The sequence below is a fragment of the Tachysurus vachellii genome, chromosome 16, assembly GCF_030014155.1.
Source record: "Tachysurus vachellii isolate PV-2020 chromosome 16, HZAU_Pvac_v1, whole genome shotgun sequence".
Lineage (NCBI taxonomy): Eukaryota > Metazoa > Chordata > Actinopteri > Siluriformes > Bagridae > Tachysurus > Tachysurus vachellii.
Window position 1 is genome coordinate 13,126,900 of NC_083475.1, and position 24,609 is coordinate 13,151,508.

Below are 24,609 nucleotides of genomic sequence, written 5' to 3' on the forward strand. Positions count from 1 at the left end.
GTCACTATTGGCCAGATTCAGGATATTATCACTTCCAGGCACTTCTAAAGGGGTATATAAGTAACAAAAGACCATTCTGACTAGATTCAAGATATTTTAACTTGCTAAGATGTGACATTTTACAGTGATACGTTAAAGATTTACATTTACAAACCAATTGAAACTTCTGCCTGCTTCAGTGGATTCTGTAGATTTATATCTAAGAACAGCTGCTGTAATAAAAAAGACCTGTGTACTGGGTAAATCCAGGATTCGTAGTTCATGATGCATTTCTTTGGATGAGCATAGCACATAGGAAAAGTGATGAGGAAGAAACACAAACAGGGACAAAATCTGTACAACAAAAGATCTCTTTACTGTATTTCTATCAGCTACACATGCTGTCAAACAATACAATAGTTCAGTGCGATTGCTGAATGTGTTTCTGTGGCACAGATTAAATCTTCTTCTGGATTCCTGGTGCGCCTTTAATGCCCAGGAGTTTACCTCAGCCTGCCACCAACCTTGCCCTTGCCACGACCTTTGGCGCTGCACAGGGGGAAAATTTAAAAGCAGACATGACCTTATGTTGTTTGTATCTTAAGATTTTACCTAATTACTGAAACAACTGACCCTGATTGAGAAAGACACTTAAATGGATTAAGTAACAATATTTTAACATATATTTTGTTTGCCCCTTGATATTCGTCTTACAACTAAAACCGATCAATGTAAAAAGGATTAATAGACAGATAGTATATCTATCTATCTATCTATCTATCTATCTATCTATCTATCTATCTATCTATCTATCTATCTATCTATTATAAATGGTTGAAATAAAGTACAAGATTGTGGTAATTGTAATATTGTGTAATATGTTGTGATTAGTCGTCAGCCACAACAGAAACTCAAACCAAAATGAATAAACATGCAACAAAACACACATTTTATGTCACACAGGAAACACAACAACTCTGTGTCTGTATGTCCTTTAATAGACCGTTTCTAAGTCATTTAGTTAATTTTCTAAGAAAGGCAGATAGATTAGTGGCTTACTTTAAACTTACCGTTTCACCTCAAGCTCCTCACCATTGGCCATACAACAAATCCAAACTTCTAGACTTTTACTAATGATTACAATTTATTATTTGCACTGGTGTTTAAGTTCTGTTTCAGAAAGCTGATGAGCTACTTAGCAGAATACGCATACGATGGCTAGTCTAAATATTGTAGAGGGTAATGCAGTAATGCAGGGAGTGAAGGAGCCACTGAACTGGACATATTAGGATTACGTTTACAAATCCTAGAGTTTTTTCCCCTTTAATGCCAGATTGATTTTGGGATTGAGCTGGATCACATGCTCCGAGCTCGCTCCTCTGGGCATTTAGTGGCCTCCAAGGGTGTGGGCCAGTCGACTTGCAGTCCCAAGTGTTCATGTTTAATTCACTTGTCAAAATAAATTCAAATGAAAAGCCATGATGAAAGCACTGATACACACAACACAGCACTATCGACCAGCTCATTTCTGAGTGACATGAACATCGGGTTTTACTGCCTGCCCACAGCCCTTTGACCACCGGGGAAAAGTGACCAGTGTGGCTCAGCAGACTTACCTCTGGTGATCCTTAACTCGAGCCAGAAGCTGAGTGATCTGTAAAGGACACATATGGAAGCCTCGCTAAGCACAAAAAGACAATAGGACAAATCGCAGAGAGCAGCGAGGAAGAAACCTGTGGAGCTGAAGACGTCCACACGAGCACGAGAAGCCACCCCCTGACCGAACCCTACAAGTCACACCTGCTTTTCACCTGCAGCCACAAGCAAGCGAGCGAGCCTCCAGACCCGAGATAAGAAGTCTGACCACATTTACTGACAGCAGGCTACACAAGCGTGAGGTCACCGTCCTCACAACCAACTACTTACAACTTTTGCTGTTCATTGATTCGGGCCTGGAGAAGAGTCATCTGTAAGCAAGTGACAATTTTAGACAGAAACGCCAATGACGCCTGTGTGCAATGTTATGAAATGGATTCTTCTCTTCCAGCTATTTGGCTGGTGGTAACTCAGTATCTGTTAATCTCTTTCCACATTATAATTGATCCAAACATATAACAGCATAATGCCAAATGATATAACAGTTGTTTAATCCAGGTGTTCAAATACATGTGAAATTGATGAAGAACTTACATCGTATTTCTGTCTCTTAAGTTTCTCGCTGAGGTCGAACTTCTCAGCCTCCAGCTCCATCATCCACTGCCACAACTCGTTAGCTTTTTCTCTGCGGAATCAAGTAACATGCTCAGACATCAGACATTTTCAAAACCTGATCTGAGAGCTCAGTGTTGCACTGAGTGAATCTCTCCATGTGCCAGAGGGAGTCAGAGGGCAATGGCTCACTTCAATTTATCCTCAGACAGATGGTCGATGTTGAGTGGCTTCCTCCTTTCAGCCAGGATCTTTCTCTTCTTCTCCCTCTCAGTCTGTTTCTTTGCCCCCTTACGACCCTCCATCTGTCAGGATGACACGTGAAAAAAGTGAATCTGACATCAATTTAATATCAAAAGCATTAGATGTTGCAATGGCCAAGTACCAAAATGTGATAGAAACAATTAAAATATAATTGGCTGAGCCATATGCAGACATGAAAGGGAGTCTTTTCTTTCCTAGTTTATAATTTGTTCCATTATTCATTTCAAGTGAACATTTTCTCTCAGTCGCCATAATTTAATATCTCTCAGTATACACAATCCTTTAAATATTGATGACTGGGACTCACACAGCAGAATGAACAACACCTTACACAGCTTTTAGCCCTAAAATAACACTAGATAACCAGCAAATTAAGCATCTCCATATAATCCATCGCTTCATTACTTCTGTAGTTCTGACCTTCTGTTGTATTCCTCCATACTGGTGTGTCATGTTGGTGAGAGCCTTCTTCTTCTTGGCATCCTCATCTTGTTTCTTCCTCTGTTCTTCCAGCTCTCTTCTTTCCTTCTCCTCCTGTAAATGATAAAAGTCAATAGAGTAATTCTTTTATAAGTGGGTTTCTATCCATCTTATCTCTCCAAGGCTTCTGAAGAGAAAGTCAGATGTGATTGGCTGGAGGAGGTGTCACTCACCTGCAGACGCGCCTGTCTTTCCTTTTCTTTCTCTGCCCGGATCCTGTGCTGTTCCGCTCTCTCAGTACGGCGCTTATCCTGCACACAGTTCCAGTTAAAATAAGTAGGACAGTCCTGCTAATCGTGGAAAGAAGTAGTCAAGGACTTGTAGCGTACTTACAATCCTGTTGACCAGAGCAATGAGCTCTTCCTCATCCTTCTTCCTCTGGATGAAGTGAGCCTCGATCAGGGACTGCAGTTCTGAAAAATCCTTTTCCTGACGCTTCCTGTGAATGTCCTACACACACACACACACACACACACACACACACACACACACACACACACACACACACACACACACACACATATTTTAATAGTTAGTCTTCATATACACACACTGTACTCTATAGAAACAATCAATTGCTAGTTTGGATTATTTAAAGTATAATAGACTTACATCAAAGTCCACTTTATCTCCCTCTGGAATCTTTGGAGCTGTAATATTTTGCATGAACATCCTAAGAAAATGTTTGGATTTTTAATTAGTATGAATAGTTCACAGAATATGTCAAAATTGCAATCACTCAAAATGTTGAAATGATTGAAAAGAAAAAAGTCTTACTTCGGCTTTGGTTTCAGCTCATCTAAAACAAGCAAACACATCAAGCATTACGATTAACATTAGCACTGGGATTACAAACAATATTTTAGCTTTAATCCGAACAGAATAGTTTTCATTAACCTCTTCTATATTTCCATATATAATATTAAAATACTGAAATCAATGATAAAAGAATATTAGTTGACTTGAAACTGAAACATGAAAGTTTAGTCTTGAGCTGTTAAAAATTAAGGCTGACGAAAATAAATAATAAAGGACAAGAAAACAGAATTACCTGTGGCCTCCTCCTCAGCTGGGGCTAATGTTTACAATAAAAAAACAATCCTTTAGACGTATCATGTGCATTTCACAAATTACACAAACTTGTATCAAGTACAATTACAATCAATTTCACCATTTTCCTAAATCTAAAGTGTTACTTTTGAAACCATTGATGACCCAATGTTCTGACTGGAGATGTTCTGACAGAATAACACTAATAAACACTTATTATGGGATGCAAAATATCTTCCCAAACATTTGCTGTGCATCCCTGAACTACATGCAAGCACCCAGCATGCCTCAGTGATACAGGAAGCATACGTCATCTTCGACTACCAAACATGAAATATGCACAGTGTGGTTTTATATATATGTACATATACTCCAGTATAAGCAGCAGAATATTACAACTGCATTTCGACAGATATGTGCGTATGTATATGTTCTTTATCTTAAAATTATATAACACAATATTTTAAAAATCAGAATTGTTAGAAACTTCAAAGTTTTTAAGATGAGTAGAAATTTGTGCTGTTACCTTCTACTTCAGCTTCTGGTTCTGATATGAAAAGATGAAAAATGCGTGTAAGACTTGGAGTGGAGATTTGGCGAGAGCAGAAAATGTCATTTCGAGGGAGGATAGCAAAACAGAGTGTCATGACAGTTGTGTGTGGAAATGAGAATGGAAGGCGAGTGCGTAATCGTGCTGTTACCTTCTACTTCAGCTTCTGGTTCTGATGTGAAAATATGAAGAACATATGTAAGCTGACGTTTTAGGAATTAAGTGTAAAGTCTAAAGAGAAATCCTCATTTAATATGTTACTTAAAAAGGCTTCTAGAAGCATCTATGAATCTTTAGCATGAGATTTAATGTTTACATGAAATTACTGAATAAACATTTAAATACTTATATATGTATTCAAGCATACAGTGAAAAAAACGATAGTTTTAATAATATTAGAAACATACCTTCATCTTCTTGTGTAGGTTCTATTGCAAGAACATAAGATGAAAGTGGAACGCAGATGCGATGAATAAAAAAAAAGAGATTATAAACAGTGTAAAACTTAATGTAAGAATATGTGATCCCCTGACTGTATGATTGCAAATATTCAAATGTAAGCTAAGTGCATATAAAAAGGTGTAAAAAGTATGCTTTACCTTCCACTTCAGGGGGAGGCACTATCATAAGAAAATAAGATTGATAAGACTCCAGTAAGGGAACATTTTTAAAAACATTTTAAAAACAAGATCCCAAGTCTTGTCACGTGGCAAGAACATAACCACCAACGTGTGTGTCACAGTTCACATCATGCAATGTCAATACAGACCAATGCACAGTGTGCAGTATTATTCCTTAGAAATAACACATCAAAATACTGGATTAAAGTGTGACCATTAGTAAACTGGACAGGTCCCAGTATACAGCATGAGCTTAAACAGGTATAATGACAGGGACAAGATTGGGAAGGATTTTGTGTGTGTTGACTGACTAGTGTTACCTGAACACTCTAGAAAGGATGAACCCAGTGGTGTTAAATGTGTGGACACAAGCATGCAGTTCACAGCAAGTCAACATAGAACCAAAACTTTACCTTCTTCAGTGAATTCCTCCTCAACTGAGTGGACATAATTAGGATTAGTTGATAAATACAGCCAAAAGCAGAAAAAAGCATGTAATCGTTCTATGAACGTACAGCTACAGACAAACTTTCCAAATGAACTTTCTTTCACGCATGATGCCATTGTTAAGCTGTTGGGCTGAGATAACTGTCGATATTAATCTGCTTAGATTCAATAGTAGGATTCTGTAGAACTGCAAAGCACATACACCTTCGTCAGAACATTGAGGTCCACAAACAGAGAATAAAACTTGAATCGTTTTTATTGCATTTTCTTCTCATAATGTGACAACAGTGTTTATTTGTTAATATGAATTAATAAAGGAAACTGACAGCCATTTTTGTATACAGTATGTCATGAACGCTTGATCTTCGTTACCAGACATGTATAAAACATGTAAACCTTATCGTAACACATGCTACTAAATAAACTGTTTAAATAAATGTTAACCCTGAAGGGTTCTAACCCTACACTATATTTAGAAATAGAAACAGTATAGGATCAATTATATCCAGATAAATGCCTTAGGGATCTGTTTATGTAAGCCACGTCGTCAGTTCCAGAAGTATTGGCACCCTTGTTAAAGATGGATAAATTTGTGGTAATTAGCTTAAATTCACACTTAAAATATGAGATCAATGTAAAATTTTTTTCTAGAAATTCAGTTCTTTTACGGAATTAAAACCCTCATCATTATCAAAATACATATTGTTAACCACATTTCATCATTACAGATGTCCCTGCATTTACTACTTGGTAAAATAAAATAAAAGCAAGGAATCTGAGACCCCATCTTATTGGTTTGTTGCAAAAAAACATTTTTTCATCTGACACATTCCAGTAGTTTCTAGCAAACCCTATGCGCTTACAGTATGTTACGGTTAAATGAAAGAAAAGGTTTTCCTTTGGCATGCAACCCAAATACTATGTTGACATGGAGATGGTGTCTAATTGTAGATTTGGAGACTTGGTGCAAGCATGTTCTCCAGATCTACACTTAGACATCATCTCCATTCCTTTCTGTTTGGAGACTTTATGCAACCATCTTGGCTGTACTAAGATGGTTCTTGATGAAAGTTACCTCTTTAATGATCCTCTTCACTGTGTGTGGGAACGAAATTCCCTTGTGCCCTCTGGCAGGCTTTTTCATTACATCTATGACTGTTTTTATGCTTCTTAATTATATCCATAACAGTGGATCTAGGGATTTTGATGCATGTAAGCATTTTTATAGCTTGTGACTGATATATGGTGATCAAGAGCGCTTTGACTCATTTTATTTGTTTATTCTATAATCTTTTGTGTAGATGAAAGACTAAAGGTATTTAGTCATCTCTTATAAATACACTAGTAAAACTGTGAGTCATGGAAGACAATACACAGTGAACTCATAACCAGTAAAATATAGACGGTTTTGTCATGTTTGTTCAAAAGAATGTCTAGTCATATGAATAAATGTGGTGTTGCAATAATAAATAAATAAATAAATAAAGACTTGAATATATTTCCCTTAATTAAAGGACAGATTTCTCACAGATATTTGGTCTTTAGCAAAGGTTCTAATATTTCTGGAGCCGACTGTATGATGGTAGTGACATCTTACATACACATTTGGTTATACACCATCTGGACGATGCACTGTTAGAGAGAATACTTCATAAATGGTTGTGCAACATGGTACACATCGAAAATCAGTATGTAAATCTAGAGCCTTTAAGGGTTCTTCAGTTTGAATGTTTACTGTAGAAACCTAGTTATTTCAAAATTAGAGGTAGAATCCAATTAAAAACGTGTGGACCTTACAATCACAAAAGAAAATCTAAAGCCAAACATTAATACTAATTAACAGATAAATAGTTTTTCAATAGGCAAGATTTCAAAAGTGAATCATCAGCAACCTTACCTTCTTCTCTGTGGAATCAGAACACAACAGATGAATAGAGAGAAAATTAAGGTGAGAAAAAAAATGTAACTTTATGGAAGAAAATAAAATGATGAAGATAATGTAGAGGTATGTTCATACTTACAACACTTCCTCCTCCACCACTTCCTCTGTATCAGACATAGCTACACAGTTCCTGAGTGAAATAACAGACACATCAGTTACAAGAACATTTCTAATATTTTAATTTGTTTACCAGCTTTGGATGAAAGATCACATCTGGGTAAGTTTTATATAGCATCTGGTAATCTGAGATTATTCTTCGCTTATCTTTAAAAGGATGCATTTGTTCAGAGGTCTGTTCAGGCAACAGTACTTATTGTTGAACTTCCTGTGCACAGGACTGGAATCAATTTAGAGTTTCCCGACAAGTATTATTAGATTACCCGTGTTAATTCACCACTCGTAGATTCAACAACGCTTCGAATAGGAAAGTATTCTGGTTTAAAATCTGAAGTTTCTGAAGCAACGTTTCTGAAGCGATGACTATGAAAGTACATCGGAAGGCTATTAAACAGTAAGGGGCAGGTGTTGTAGGGGTAATGAGAAGGGGTTATTTTTAAGAATAATAAACTATGGTTTGGAACAGGTGCTATTCGCTCTTGCAGACAATGAACTTGGCTGATCTCATTCAAGCCTCTCACTCATTTGCACAGTAAATCAAGTTTGTCCTTGTGGGCTATTTTTGAAACATTCACTGTTTGGCCAGATCAGTATAACAGACACCCTCCTGCCCTTCAAGTGTACTGCTATATTTGCTATTGTTTTTTTTTTTTTTTGTTTTTGTCTAACCACTAATGAACTGATGATCATTACGCTCTAGTGAACTAGTATTGTTAGACTCATGTGGTTCATTATCATGGTGCCTTAGACAGATATTGTGTTAAAGTACTTAGAAAGCATATCTTTAGTTCTCATCTGAACTGTAATGAGATAAACAGAAACATGTACCTGAAAGCCAATGAATATTGTAATGAGCCTATTAAAATGTTAGAACAGTGAGTGTAATCATCCTACATCAGAGTAACTCATAAATCATAATCCAGTCCATCTTTGCAGTAGATTAACCATCTATCAGAGGTATTAGAAAAGTTCTACATTACTAAGCCACTTCTGCCATTGTGGAAAGATTGGAATATCATAGCACTGCTATTAGTAGGAATGGTGTAGATAATTCCTGCATTATACAGCATTAAGTGAAAACCCCAAAGCATGCTGGTCTCGTCAGAGATCAACGCAAAGCAGTGCTGGATGCTTGAGTTAGGCTGCAATACAGAGCTAAACCTCTGGCCTTGGTGCTCACAATTTTTGGAAGTGTTACATAACAACTCTTGAATGCAAGCCAAAAACCATGCAGCAGGAGCGCTGTTTAAGTGAAAATCAGTTATTCTGAGACACACACTTTAGAACCATCTGGCGTTTTACAGGATAACAAAAAGAAAGACATCTGTCTGTCTCTTACCTGAGACGTCCACAAGAACAGAGAGGATCTTATTCTCAAGGGTCCAGGACACAGTATCCAGCAAACTCTAACACCACTCACCTAATACAGACCTGCATGCCCATGTGATCTATGTGCTGCTCTCTGATTGGACAGTGACACTGGGTCTATTGTTAGGGTTTGGGGGAGTGGTACATGTGACAATCAAAAGGTGATATAAGTTTAGCATGGCGTCATACTTGCAGTCAGCTTGCTGGTGGACACACACACACACACATACACACACAATGCTTACAGTACATACTGCTTACATAATATTGGTTGAAACAGACTGTGCAAAAATAAAGACACATAACATGAGGTTTTTACACTGATCTCTTTATTGCTGTTTGGAATCAATGATACAATATTTAAAGAGATGCCCTGTGCGAAACTTGGTTACAATAAATGGTCAGAGTGTTAAAAGGTAAAGAATTAAAATTGGCATGAATTGCAGAGAATTGCCCCAATACGGTCAAGGTTCATGATGGAAAATTTTGAGTACAACTTTGTTCTTAATTGATTGTCAAATACCGAAATTTTTTCACATTTTAAAACATAAACCAAAATGTTAATCTGGGGAAACTGACCCCAACATCACAACATAAGCCACAAACATATACGTCATCAGACACATTAACCAATGAAAGCTGCTGATTCAAGAAGCCACTCACCGTCTGCCCACTAGCACATACTACAGTCCAATTAAACTGTTTATAACATCTAGTGCTCTACTTTAAAGGGAGTGCTAAAGGGTGAACAACAAAAAAAAAACAAAACCAAACAAACAAATAAAAAACCCGAACAAACAGACAACATTAATTGGTCCGCAGTAATGGCTTAGAGCCATCTGTCCTTTTACATAATGAACAGTTTCAAAATGATAACAGCAGCTCAAGCGAGCACTATATGCAGAGGAATGTTTGTGAAAGTCGTCTTTCTTTCCATTTTCTGTTCCCTTCATTCAGTGCAGAGCGAAGCATTTATGTCTATTTGAAATCTGATACATCATGTTGAATATACTGTCTAAAAAGCACTTGAAACAAAAATGAATAAAAGAAGATACTGTAATAATAATCATGAATGTCTATAATGGCAGTATTCCGATCGTAATATTGAGCGCAGAAGCAAGAATGTCATTTAATATAAAGTGGCAACATACAAAATATATAGTTAATTACAAAACATACACTATGTGCTAACATATATTATTAAGACCATAGTTTCACTATTAAAAATGTGTCACTTTGACAAAAAAAATAAAAATAATAAAGTAAAAAATACACTACTCTATGGGTGCCCATATTTTGCCCTGGACTGGTGAACATGAATAAAATATGAATATGTCAAGCTTTGCTTTAATTATAAATTAAAAGGTGTGAAGGGTGACTAGCAGAGAAAAGATTAAAAAAAAAAAGCAACCCATTATAATATGTTTAAAATTATGCAAGGCATTTAAATAGGTCTAATCCATCTAAGGGAAATGGGTCATTTTAGAACTGCTCAGTATTTTCAGTGTGTGAACTAAATGTCCACATTTCACACTATAAAAGTGGCTTCATGTGAAATACTCTGTAATCAAGACCATGTGGTCTGGAGGCTTTTAAGAGCACAACAAAAATATTAAGACTTTCTTTTACTTCTACCTCATCTTTGAGCTAGGTCTGGGCCAAAGAAAACATAGAAGACTATTTTTGTTTTTGTTGTTTTTTTGGTATGAGTACATGCATGTGAAAGGAGTATGGTTCTTTCACTTGGTCCCTGGTGCTGTGGCGTTTTGCAAAGGTTAGTGACCCATTCCTGATGAGACATAAAACAGTCTGTTAGAGAATGTGAGTAGCAAATTTCACACACACTCAGACAAATAGTGCAAATATCACAACGTAATGTAAATGCGTACGCGTTTTCTTAGGCAAGGGTGTTAATTAATCTCTTTTTTTATATAATGTATGTGTGTAAGTGTAGCTGGGGTTTCTAATCTTGGGGCATTTTTTTTGCAGCTATAAATAAAAAGCTTATATATATATTTTTTTTTGCAGATTTAACTACGGTTAAAGTAATCATAGCAATTATTAGCTCCATTAGAATTTATGTTAATGGAACTAACAGAGTCATGGAACTAAGTTGCTATAAATGATGAAATTCTTTAAATGATTTTGACTCGTTTAAATCATTGACTGCTGATTGCCCTTTACTCCTTAAAAAAGTCTGGGCTCATACTTAAAGGTGTTTTTGTCTCATTAGTGACTGGCGTGTGCCTATTCAGAAGCAGAGGACAGCTGCTTGCTCTCCTATGCTTGTCCGTGTGACATGGTAGCCTGCTAATCTTTTGTCACCACACTCAATAATGTGACAAACAGGCAGCTGCTGGTCCTGTCCAAGTCTAGAATGCAGGCTGAGGCATTCTGTCTGCAGGGGACAAGGCAACCGTGTGTGTGTGTTTGCAGCGGACACATTGCACATTATCTATCCATGTCCGGCATGTCCGAAGGCCACGGTGTCCTCACATAATGGAACAAAAGGTGTGCTTTCAAAATAGAACACTATGCCACAGAGGCATGAACAAATGGTGATTTATACTTGGCTTAGATCTACAGGCCAAGGTGCAGACATGGAATTGTGTTAGGAGGGTGATATCTTTGCTTGTATATAAGGCACAAGACACAGCTTGATTTTCAACTTTGTTTTTAACTAACAAAGGGAATTCTTATGGGTTTCTTTGGTTTCCTCTCACCTCTCAAAAACCTGCCTGGGTTAGTGTTAGGTAACCCTAGCCCTGGTGATTGGCTACTCTAATAATATGACAATAGTATTGATATTTCCCTATAATGATAAATAGTCAGATTAGTTTTAGTTTCGATGAAACATAATACATTATCTTAATTTTAGTTATCTCTTAATGTAGAAAAACATGAATTTCTGTCTACATATACATTCATGTGTTATATAGGGAATAGATTAAAAAGGGACATTTATAAATGTGATACTCCCCAGGGTGTATGTACAAACACTACAGAGTACTGCATGATAGAAAAGAGAAAACAACACCACACACACACACACACACACACCTGTGCTATCAAATTTACTTACCATTGGCAACAGATTTGCTTTCTCCTCTGCTTGTCACCTGATTCAATTAGAAATTGAGACAGAGAGAGAAAGAGAGAGAGAGAGAGAGAGAGAGAGAGAGAGAGAGAGAGAGAGAGAGAGATTCAGACAGACAAAGGTCAGTGAGTAATGATCCCATAATTTCAGCCCCTACGCTTGAATATATGATACATTTCCTTTACCATATTTACATATTACATTATCTGAGTTTTCTGTATTGGAGAGTAAGAAGTAAAGCTGCATGATGAGGTGAATGATACTTCTATTGCCATATACTACTATGTCATGTATTAATACATTTATAACTCCAATGTTACTCCATTGGTATCTCCGGCAGTTCATAAACCGAATCCAACACATTCTGCATGTACCTTTTTGGGGTCTTTGGACAAGTCATAGCTGGACACACATTACTATCCCTGGAGCTTCTCATCACTGAAATATCCATCAATTTTCTGTAGCATTTATTCTACACAGGGAACCTGGTGTCTGTCCAAGGGGACTCAGAGAACCTGGGCACCCAACTCATTGTGGGGCACAATCACAAATACACTCATTCACGCAATATGGACAATTTAGAGATGTCAGTCAGCCTACAACACATGCCTTTGGACTGAGGAAGGAAACAGAGGAAACCACAAGAGCAGAGGCACAAATTAAATCCCCAACTGTATGAATGTAAGGCAAACTTTCTAACAACTGATTCTGTATGGTTTCCTTACTTCAGAATGGTGGTGGTTTCATTTTTAAACTTTACCATTTCTACAACTTATTGGGGCATCAAACTTGAATGAGATCAATTTGAAGAATTTTGACAACCATAAGCACTTGACAACGATGCCAAAAATGTAGGCAATGCTGTATCTTGCTTTGTAGAATGCTTTGGTGTATTAGGATTCACTTAGTTCACCCGGGAAGACAAATAAACAAAAAATAGAGTCTCATTGCCCCACTAAAATACATTTAATCACTGTAAACAAGGACCCGTAAGAAAGATGGTAAGAACCTGATGGGAACAAAGAAAGAAGGGGTTTTATGATCAATATTAGATCTACATGCTCTGAACGTAAGATAACGCAAGTTGAGAATGTTGACCTATACACCTGTGATACATCTTGTGTGCCAAGGCAATGGTTTTATATTAATCAATATGAAGAATGGATACTTCCACATTCTTATCTAGCTTTCTCCATTACACTGCCTGTAAATGGAGTGTTTTCAGTCATGGTTTCATAAAGTCTGATTTCAGTCATGATGGAAAACATTACAGTGGGCAGAATAAACATGAATAAACAGGAAGACATACACTGCTGCTATATGCATGTGCTGGCACACAGATTGATCTTTTGCAGCAGCTTTCGCTTCTTATCACGGACAGCCACTTACATACCTGGCAAGTCGATCAATGCCACATTAGGGAGACTGGAAAGTACGCAGTGATGTGACAGCTCTATGGGCAGTTTACAGTTGACAGGAGATGGATCACTTCAAAGAAGATAAAGCAGGCATACTGCTATCTCTGAATATTTCCTGAATAATCGGTAGACTCTGAAGGGGTTTGATGCACTAGTGCACACCTAGTTGCCCTAAATAAATTTGAGAGGAGAAATTTGCCCACCTAAAAACACTATTGCAACTCAACAAAAAACCCTGACACACCTGTTTTTCCATAAACACTGCACACCACTTCTGCTTTGTTTATATATGCTTTATGGTATGTAGCTATGGTACTTCATGGTATCTCATCCTCCCTTTGAAACCTGGGATAAGGCAAACTTCAATGTGCGTTCACTATACACAGCTTCATTGCTGGCTTTAGCGAAGTGTGTTACAAGCATTTCAAGGTACAACCGTTCTTGACATTTTGTGCACATGACAAACACCTAAAAAGCAGAGAGAATGATTTTATAAGTGGTGTGCTTATAAAAAGTAAATATATATATAATCCAAACCATGGATTGTAGAGCAGCCTTCATCTGCTCGCCTTTCAACACTGGTGTAATGAAATGCTGAATTTAGAATTATGGTTGGATTGGCAGTTAACACAGCTTTCCCTTCATTAGCCCTCAGCATTAAACACAGGTTACAGGTGCCGTGTATAGCTAAGCTCAACCTTGGCCTGGTCTAAAACATGGCCACTACATGCCTGTGCTGCCTCACACCATGTTCAGTTTAGATATTGCCAAAGATAGAGTATCAAAATAAATATGTCGGTTCTGTTGCTTTATCTGAGGAACATCATCTCTCTACAAATATGTGGCTTCGGATAGGAGAGTCAAGGCTAGGCCATGCCTTTTCAGCTTTAGCGTTCAGGGTAGAGGCTGATGATATCTGTTATACTGGCAGCTGTTCAGGATATGTGTGAATGTATGTGTGTCTGTTAGTGTAGGAGCCAAAATCAACTACGAAGCGCTCGTGTTAAAATAGAAGGCAACAGAATGACTTGTATATTATGTGTACAAGCCTGTGCCTGTGTTTATGAGTGTAGAGACAGAACATAGAAGAAAGAAAGTTGCACAAGCGATCATACATTACTCAAATTGAGCCCTACATTGCACATTAAATAAACAGGAGGCTTTAGAAACTGCTTGCGGCCCTTAGAGGTGACAAGCGACATTCAGCATTTCATAAACCCCCCTTTTCCATGCTAGTGAGCAAGCATGAGAAGTGTAAGAGTCACACATTCATACAGACAGCAAGAAGTTAACAGTCAGAGGAATGAAATGACACAGCGAGTGAATTTGCTTTGTGATTACGTGAACAGTATCAGCTGTGCATCCTTTTTATGATAAAGTAACATTTACCTCCTCAAGGAGCCAAATCTGAAGACAACTAGCAGGAAGAAGTCTTTAAACAAAAACACACAGTGTTACTGCTTAGCTAACTGGCACCAATCACTTCTTATCGTTCTTTAGCGTTAAATACTGAGGAATAGATCAACTGCTGATTGTGGTGATTTTTTTTTAAGGTGACACAATCCAAACCAAAATAATAAACCATAAAAACACACTGACTGTTTTAGGCATGAAGAAACACTTTAAAAATTTTCCCTGGGCACTGTAAAGAGATTAGAGTACAAAAACTAATGATAACTGATGCAGTTATGGAGCTTTAAGTTACCTTGGTAGCAGAGGAGCTTTTGTTTTCCCATAGACTGCGCTTGCTAGTTACATCGCCAGGTTTCAGGTCCTGAAGAAGGAAGAGACGGAGTAATGTCACACGTACAGGGCTAAGACAAAATGTTTGAGCAAACAGACACACACGTAAGAGTCGATCATAAGAAAAGTGATGAAAGCATACTGAGAGATAGAGAAGAGAGCCACAGAGGCTTTACTCCTACCTGTTCCTCAGCACAGACAAAGGAGAAGAGAGGACAGAAGAGAATAGCCCAGAAGAAAGCAAGGCTGAGGAACTGCTCTAGGCAACAGGGGGAAACTTAAGCAGACAGAGGACAAACAGAGAAAATATTCAGTATATACGACTTCATGGGCAGTTCAACTCGCCGTTCACTGATGCTATGATAACGGTCATTTACACTTCACTTCAGTTTTAGGTGTTCAGATTTTTCAGCATTTTCGAGAAAGCACAACAGCTTTGATCTCTCCTTTTTTTTTTTTAACAATAACAACCATGATATATTTCCATCTGGTTCCCATTTTCTCCCTCATTTTGCCAGTGTCCAACCACTACTTAGCTCTTCCCTCTCACTTAACAGCTACTAAGCAGAGAGGGTGAGGGCAAGCATGAAATACCAGTGCGACACGTGAAACCAGACATTGACTCTTGTGACTGGCTCACAGGCCAGCATAACACACATGAAGGAAAGAGCTAAATGCCCATTGTGTATGGATAGATAACAGACACTTTCAGTTCTACAGTCTGATTGGCTGAGCTGCATTTAAGGCCACGGTAAAGTCTTTGATATATAGACACACTGTGACTATGTCACAATAACTGAATTCTGTATTAATGCCCCAGGTTTAAACCAATAAATCTATTACACCTAAGCCAGGGTTCTCTCTACAGAATGCCCTTAATCTTTATATGTTGCTTAGCAACCACTGCTCAGTGTTAAGAGACGAGATTGCGTGGCTGAAGAATTTATCATTGCGAGTATTTCTAAAAAAAGAATGAAATAATTTATTAACATGTTGTTTTTGTCGATATTTTATAATATCGTAAAGTATGTGGATTCAATCACTTCGCTTCACATCATAAACATGTCCCGTTTTTTCATCTAACAGTGTCTCTGTTTTGACGGTCAAGACGGTACAGAAGCAGAGGTTTAAAGAAAGTTAGTAATTTCTAGAACCTTCTGCTGCGTGTGAAATGAACAGCAAATAAAAGGACACTAAGAAACCTTCACCTTTTCTCTGACCAAACAAATCTCTGTCTTTAAACTGAAATTATGCTTTATTATTGGGATATGGGGCCTATTTTAGAGCTGGAAAAAACTAGTAAAATTCAATTTTTTGCTAATTGCAGTTTTCAAACTTTAAAATGATATAATGACATTACTCTAGAAACATTATATTATACGAATTGCGTTTTTTTTTTAATCTAAGCAGCTAACTAAACTGAATAATGGTTTATGGTAACAAAGACAAAGCATGGGTCACTGCCACATGATGGTATACTGCAAAGTAACAAATGGAATAAAAGCAGTGCATAAAAGCCAACTAACCCCAGCATTTCTTACACCCGTACAGAACAGCGACCAAACCGTGGCCACTAGGTGGTGACAACTAGACAGCCATGTTTGCTCATGTCCTGATCTAGCAAACAACACATATGTGCAGTGTTTATGATTGTCAGAACGTGTAGCCTACCACAGGTCTTCCTCCTGGTGTTTTTGCCTCGGGTGTTTTGTTCAGCCAATCGTTGATGCGGCCTGCGACACCCACCTTTATTCCAGCTGCATCCTGTGAACAGAGGAGAAAACTCAGAGTTGGTTAGAGGTCAGAGTGCTAGGATGGACAGGAAGACAGGAAAGAGGGGCCTCCTGGCCTTCAGGGTTCTGCGAGTCAATGTGGCTGACCTTGTTGCTGGAGGGCGTGCTCATACCGGAACTGAAAACGTTGCCCTTCTCCCACATGCTCTTAATGTTCCGCACACCATCAGAAACCACAGGCAGGTCGATTGCAGCCGCGCGTGGTGAGCGCACCTCTTTATTACTCTGAAAAAGAGAGCAGGCATTAATGGAGGAGATGGACAGCATCTATATAATAAAGATTTCTATAGACATGGATACACATCTTGCTAATATGACACAGTGACTGTTATAGTGACTGACATAGATGTCTTGGAGTCTACATACTATATACAGTATATTTATACAACTACTAAGATAACCAAGTAGAGCACTGATGCCACTACTCCATAACACATACTTCCTAGACATGTCCTTGTAATAATTTCACATATTTAAGTCTATCAAACCAAAAGATATCTGAGAGTCTACAAAAAAAAACACATTTATTTCAGTATAATTTTAAGGACCCGATCATTTGGATACGGAAATTTTTGTTAAATGTCTAAATTTATACCTATATTCTAAAATATTTTAATCCATATAAGAGTGTCATGTCATCTTCTTTTGCTTAATAGAGCTCCATAAAAAAATCAGACAAAACTAATTTAGTACACTAACATTGTGAGCTAATCTTTGCAATAAAAATGTTTGCATCCCTCCTTTCTTTCTGGTGGAAAAAAGGAGGTTGTGTCTATTTTTGCAATTCCCATACACAACAGAGGACAATTGTAATACTCCTCACAGAAGTGTTTTGAGGAAGGTGGTGTATGACAAAGCAATAAGAGACATGCCAAGAAAAATCTGAAAAGATTTAGAACTTAGAAAAGCTAGAATTATGGATGTCAGGAAGAATAATACAACTGACAGAGGATAAAAAAACTTTGTAGAGGATAAGCAAAGACATTGGAGGCGGTGATAAAGGCAAGGAATTTATTAGAGAATATCTAATTTTATATTTATTTATATATATTGCACATATATCAAATGCAAATTAAAATGATTTTAATTATCTTCACGTTGATGATCTGTGTGCTTCTGTCGGACTGTGAGATCACTCAAGCTTTCACGATAGACTAGTGATGTAATTAAGTGATGACATTCTGCTAGTATGTATGCTTCTCAGACTCGCGGTATGTTTGCACTGTATGTTTCTAGTCCAAAAATTTGTATGCATCAGTCGATCTTTATCAGAAGGTGTGCGTTGTGCTGCTCTGTGGGAAGTGGTGTAAGGCTTTCGGTGAGATTGTGTGTGAGACTCACCCGCACAGCCGTGGTGTACTGCTCCAATCTGTTGTCAATCTTTGACACCACGGGAGAGTGAGACGCCTTCACGGCACTGACACATACAACACAGAGACACACAGCAGACATACCAGATATACCATTGGTACATGATCGTGTCTAAACTACCTGTTGATGGTGCTGTGAATAAACATATGACTTTTGTATGTGTGTGTTTCGAATTGTATTTAAATGATCTCATAATTGGGTATATCTGTATGTTTTCACCTTGTATCCATGTGCTAGAAAGACAAGTTCTGATTCTGTTTACAAAAAAAAAGAGGAGAAAAGGGAAAAAAAGAAAAGAAGATCTGTTAAAATACCTCTTCTGTGCTGACTTGTTGAGGAATTCTGCCCTTTCACCAATCTGGGAAGAGAGATCAGATAATGGATGGAAAGCTCACTGTGTTGGTCATGTGGAAACACACAAACACACACAAACACACACTAGTTCCCTTTTAAAAGCAGAGAGACTAGCCTGCTCTTTTTAGCCTGTCAGTTGGCCAAGAAAAGCAGGACCCCTTTTTCAGACCAGAATCTCTGTGGGAACTACAGCATGTTAATGATATATGACAGCAGGGCTAACGGGCTAACAGGGGGGTAAGTGTTCTCATAAAGCAAACAAAAAAAAACCACACACACACACACACACACACACACAGTTCAACAGTCTCTTCTAGCCATCCCACCCCCAACTCCTAGCGCTGAAGCTAGCGAATGTGGGAGTTCCTAAATACTCCCTTCAGGAAATTCCCCATTCTCTGACGTGTTTGAAACAGCTCTGTTCAAATGTGGTTACAGTAATCGTATTAGGTTAATGGCCTTCCTGCATTCCCTCAGTACTGAAACGCTGATGGAAGCAGCAACACTATCTCATTTTGTCCTTTTCCAATAGCGCCCTCCACAAACCGAGAATCAGAAGGAGAGGAGAACGCCGGTCCTCTTAAGATAATGTTAAAAAACATGCAAATCTTTCACTATACAGGAATTATATATATGTATGGTGGCCTGGGAAACATTTAACATCCTCATAGTTTGACATTTTCGACTATATAAAGTTCTGGAAAGTGTTTGCTTTCCTAAAACGAACTAGATTTCTCTTTCTCAGTCTCAGATTCAGACTCATTCTGACTCAAATACCATTTCATAGTTTCACTTTGACTGCACAGAAGATTCAGAGTCATTCTCAAAGTAGGTATCTGATTACAAAATGAATTGGTTATGCATATGTATGGAGCATAGAGTATCTTATTCAGAAACATATTCAAAACCTGCCATTCACCATGTGAGGAAATCACACTGAGCTAACAAGCTTTTAGACATGTTTAAGAAGATTGGCTACCTTTATATATATATATATATATATATATATATATATATATATATATATATATATATATATATATATATATATTTATTTTTTAATCTGGCTCTTTACTTAACAAGATCTCTGCATGGTGATTGCTGAGAGAAGATCTTTCACAATGTTTAGCTGAAATATATTTATGGTGTCTTACGGTAGAACTGCATTTTTATGTCGTTTCCAAAATTCAGCATCCAATGGGTTTTCCCAGACCAGCACACACACATACACACACAGACACACACACACACATACTAATAATAGCAATATGACAGGTACTCAAATCCCACACCTAAAGATCACACAGCATGCACTACATACAGTGAACATGACGACAAAGTAAAGCTGTGGACAGAAAAGGAAGGGAATTTCAGTGTTTCATTAAAATACAAACCCAAACACACCACAATCTGAAAAAAAAAAATGGACCTGGTTATTGAAATCTCCTAAATATCCAGAATGTAGTAAATGAATTAGTTTACTAAACCTGTTATTTGAATATGCGTCATTGCATCTAATAATACGGTGATTCCTAAGCACACCTACATACATATATAAAGGAATTACCAACTTATACCAGCTACCTCTGTCCCAGCTGAGAAGCTTCTTCTGTTAAATGTCTTATGTTTGAATAAGCAGATATACTTATAGTCCTAATGAATGCAGTACTGGATTAATAGGTTATTACTCTAGTTAGCACGGAACCCCCAGGACCTGTCTATTCATGTATTCATTCTTGACTGTAATAACTACATAGGGTTTAACTGTAGTCACTGAAAAAAATCATAGCAATTAAATAATATGCTTCAAAACAAATAACCATGTAATAAGATACAAGCCTATGGCCTTTCTAACTGATATAAGCCCCTATTCGATAGGTATCAGCTGTCATAAAGACTGCTTTGTTAAGACTGATTTCAATTGACATAACTCCAGATCCATGTGACATATATTTGAGAAGACATAAGGCTGCGTCAGGACACCTTTCTGCTTGGTTTATATCAGAATATTCTGACAGCTGATTTTGCACTTCGGTGTACTTCTGTCAAGTCAAAGTCACATAATGATGATGATCTGACATGGCTGCTAGGATTTGCATGCATACTTATGACAAATCCATGACACTACAGTATAATGAGTGCATTATATAACATTTGTTTTCTGTCTTTAAAACCAAATTCATGGTATTTCACTAGATTTTGACTCAGCCTCATAGCTGTTAAAAAAATCGAATGTACTTTTTTAAAATGTGGTTTTATATCAGATCCATGTCTGTCTCAACAAAGACAGCTGATGCCTATAGGCATAAACCTGATATGAATGTTTATTTAGGTTTATTTCACTTGTTCTTAATGGCCTAGATACACTCACTATCCATTTTTGTTAGAAACACCTGCTCATACATGCAGGTATTATCCAATAACGTGGCAGCAGTACAATATATAAGATCATCAGGATGGGTAAAAACGTGATTCTATTGTGACTAATATACAACTACTTCTTAGATGCTTTTCTGCTCACCACATTTATAAAGAGCAAGAAATCATTTGAGTATCTTCTTGGCAGCTGGAAACAGTTTGTTTATTGGCTGCTTGCAGACTTGCCACTAGCTGGATGCTTCTTGCATCATTCTATGTGAACTCTGTATTAATGCTGTGCATGAAATTCCCAGGAGAGGAAATATTTATCAACCATGTCACAGTAAAATTCAACTCAATCACATTTTCCCCTTCATTTGAATATTGGGTGTGAACATTAACTGAAGCATTGTGCTGCTGCCACATAACTGGCTGCATGAATGTGAAGGTGTACAGATGTTTCTAATAAACCGGACGGTGTGTATAGTTGTAACGTAACCCTGGTAATAGACATTTAACGGGTTGATGGTTAAAGTGGCCTGTCAGAAAAGGTGAGGTTTCCAAGTAAATACATGTTTAATGTAGCCGTTTTCTAGAGTTTTACGTATAGATTTTTGTTTCTTTCTTCATTATCCTAAGAATTAAAGAAATTAAGAATTAAGTTCTCTTAAGGATTAACAGTATACTAGAGGCACAATGCACATACAGAACACACACTTGCAAACCACAACAGAGCCTTTAACCAGATTACATTTGAGCAAACGCATCCACCCTTATTGCTAGAGGCAAACATTCACAAACACTCATTTTTCTTGGAAACAATTTTCTCTTCATGCTGATAAGCTGTCCTTCCTCTCATTAAATGAGAGAGACAGCAGAATGCGCTGTGTGTTTTTTTGAGTTATTGGGTACACTGAGACAAAAAAAACCCCCAAAAAAACAGGGAAGTAATGGACTGAATGAGTGGGAGCTCACCTTCAGAGAGGATCCACGTGGGCTCACACACTTAAAGGGCTTGTTGCCGTCACCGTCTACATCTTCCTCGACCTTCTGCCTCCGTTCAGCTGCCTCTGCTCTCCTCCTCTCTATCTCCTCCTTCATTCTCCTCTTCTCCTCCTGCATAAGTAAAAACAAACCCTATTCCATTATATTACGCATAACACACACACACACACACAGTACACATACACACACATACAGCACACACACACACACACAGTACTCACTCACTCACTCACTCACACACTCACACACTCACACACTCACACACTCACACACACTCACACACACACACACACTCACACACACACACACACACACACACACACACACACACACACACACACACACACACACACACACACACACACACACACACACACACACACACACCAACAGACTCCCAGAAAGCAGCATGCTAATGGAGCAGTGAATTCCATCTCAGCTGGGGAATCATAAAGCTGCTCTTTTTCAGCCTGCGGCAGCTTTTGACTCGGCTTTCCGCCATCAGACACAGGGCCTTGTGGTATCTAATTAGTCCTTTATTTACTCCACCTTTTAATTAGGAACAAGGAGCTTGTTAGTACCACAATGCAGGGAAACAGGCGAGCTGACCGGCGCGTGCGGTCTGGCTTGGTTAAGGCTTGCTCAAAGCTGAAAGCAGTCTGCATGAGACTGTGGGGACATCTGCATAATGTAATTGAGAAATACTGCTGAGATGTTGCATACAGATCAGGCATTTAAATGATGGCTGTAATCTGTAACACACGTAATGAAAACGGTTGTTGGAATCGGGACTCTGTGTTGAAACGGCACCGTCAGTGCAATAGTGATAATAAAAAGGACTTATGACCCTGTCACATATGGTATCCAAGGTTAAACAGGCTTGTCACAGGAACATAAGAAATTTAAATAGAAAAGTCCTAATATGGAAATATGTGTAGTGTGACAGAGGCTCTGTCAAATTTTATCTTGACTATTTAAAAAAATTAAGGACCTAATGACACTGAGGGTTGGTGCAAGAATGCAAAGAATGTGTTCCTTTTCATAGCCGTTAAATTCTCAGGCTAAAACTTGATCCAGAGCCAGACAAGCAAGCCAACACAAATATCAAAATGCTCTAGGAATGATTCTCCTACTTAAGAACTCCATCTTAACTAAACATAGATCTAAAGTAAACACTCAGATAGAAGGAAAGAAGGAAGGAAGGATGGGATGACTGACACTAATTTAACAAACCTCTTCTTTTGCCTTCTTCTCAGTTTCCTCTTGCTTTTTCAGCCTCTCTTCTTCCTCCAGCACCTTCCTCCTTTCCTCCCTCTTCCTCTTCAGCTCCTCGAGCTCGACCTCGGCTTCCTGCTGCTTCTGTTTCATCCTCTCAAACTCCTCGATCTCCGTCTCGTCTCTCCTCCTTTTCAGCTCCTCCAGCTTCCTCTCGGCCTCCAAGCGCGTTTGCTCCCCGTCCTCCCCTTCGTCTGCTGCTGGATCTTCAAAAGAGTGCACGCTGCCACGGCTGGTACACACACACACACACAAACAAAAACATGTATGTAAACATCCATATGACTCAGATACACCCATATATTGACTATCAGTGGTAGGAATACAGTCTTAGAGGAGTTCGGCTAGCACACACACACACACACACAAACACACAAACACACACACAAACACACACACAAACACACACACAAACACACACACAAACACACAAACACACACACACACACACACACACACACACACACACACACACACACACACACACACACACACACACACACACACACACACTTCAGAGCACTCCTATCTAAGGTGACAGTCTGGAATTACAGGTCTGGGATTAAATGACTGGAAATCAAATACACTGTCTGAAAAGACAAAAGATGAACTATTTCAGTCATTTCAGCTTTATTTCTCTAGTTTACACGTCATCCTCTTTCTTTACTGATCACCAATTCATTTCAATTCAAATAATTTGTCCAATTTGTCCTGCCTCATATGGAAATCATGCACAGCATGTAACGTATAACTCGTTAGTCAAATTCATTTGGCAGTGTGGATATGTACAGTTCTACTCTAGTTACTAAATTGTTCAGACTCTGGGTTATCAATACGTTAATCATGTTTTATTTAGCATTTTTCCTATCCCAAGTTTCTGTCCCTTTAATGTTCACCTGCCATTTCAAACCCTTCAGCCAGCGCTCCCCTATCATATAGCAGCTACCAATGACGGCTGCTTACGCCAAGACCCATGAAGCAGCCAACTGCGTTCTTTTCCTCGGAGTATAAGAATTTGCTTTCTGTTAAATATCTGAACAATAAACTGTAAAGCGTACAGAGTTTAATGTTAAACAAGAATGTTCCAAGACTCAGTTTACCAGAACAGTGCATAAATATACAATAAATACAAATATTTGTAATTCTGCAGTTTTTGTAGTAAGTGCCCAT

At 38.1% G+C, this 24,609-nt stretch overlaps 2 protein-coding genes across 10 annotated transcripts in view; both read right to left on the reverse strand.

Moving 5' to 3' along the window:
• Window positions 1-332: 332 nt before the first annotated feature.
• tnnt2e (troponin T2e, cardiac) lies at window positions 333-7,670 on the reverse strand. Of its 2 annotated transcripts, XM_060889573.1 has the most exons (16): window positions 7,620-7,670; window positions 7,496-7,503; window positions 5,565-5,588; window positions 5,131-5,151; window positions 4,683-4,703; window positions 4,508-4,528; window positions 3,983-4,006; window positions 3,709-3,730; window positions 3,544-3,604; window positions 3,265-3,381; window positions 3,105-3,182; window positions 2,872-2,985; window positions 2,380-2,492; window positions 2,170-2,260; window positions 1,596-1,633; window positions 333-528 (listed from the first exon to the last, which is right to left on the reverse strand). In XM_060889573.1, the coding sequence occupies exons 1-16, from the start codon at window positions 7,655-7,657 to the stop codon at window positions 483-485; spliced, it is 837 nt and encodes a 278-aa protein (XP_060745556.1). In that variant the 5' UTR covers window positions 7,658-7,670; the 3' UTR covers window positions 333-482. The 2 variants fall into 2 exon arrangements, with proteins under 2 accessions (XP_060745556.1, XP_060745558.1); XM_060889575.1 differs by lacking the exons at window positions 1,596-1,633; window positions 4,508-4,528; window positions 4,683-4,703; window positions 5,131-5,151; window positions 5,565-5,588 and adding an exon at window positions 1,906-1,946.
• Window positions 7,671-9,337: 1,667 nt separating this feature from the next.
• The window catches only part of cald1a (caldesmon 1a), a 49,288-nt gene continuing 34,016 nt past the window's right edge, over window positions 9,338-24,609 (reverse strand). For 7 of the 8 annotated variants that reach the window (XM_060889567.1, XM_060889568.1, XM_060889566.1 and 4 more), the window contains 9 exons: window positions 23,398-23,671; window positions 22,135-22,275; window positions 18,762-18,805; window positions 18,418-18,493; window positions 17,164-17,301; window positions 16,955-17,047; window positions 15,246-15,314; window positions 12,108-12,144; window positions 9,338-10,814 (listed from right to left, as the gene is read on the reverse strand). In XM_060889567.1, coding sequence (XP_060745550.1) covers window positions 10,801-10,814; window positions 12,108-12,144; window positions 15,246-15,314; window positions 16,955-17,047; window positions 17,164-17,301; window positions 18,418-18,493; window positions 18,762-18,805; window positions 22,135-22,275; window positions 23,398-23,671 — 886 coding nt within the window. In that variant the 3' untranslated portion in view covers window positions 9,338-10,800. Of the gene's footprint in view, window positions 10,815-12,107; window positions 12,145-14,929; window positions 14,973-15,245; window positions 15,315-16,954; window positions 17,048-17,163; window positions 17,302-18,417; window positions 18,494-18,761; window positions 18,806-22,134; window positions 22,276-23,397; window positions 23,672-24,609 lie in introns of all 8 variants that reach the window. The other variant, XR_009649701.1, reaches the window with a different exon arrangement.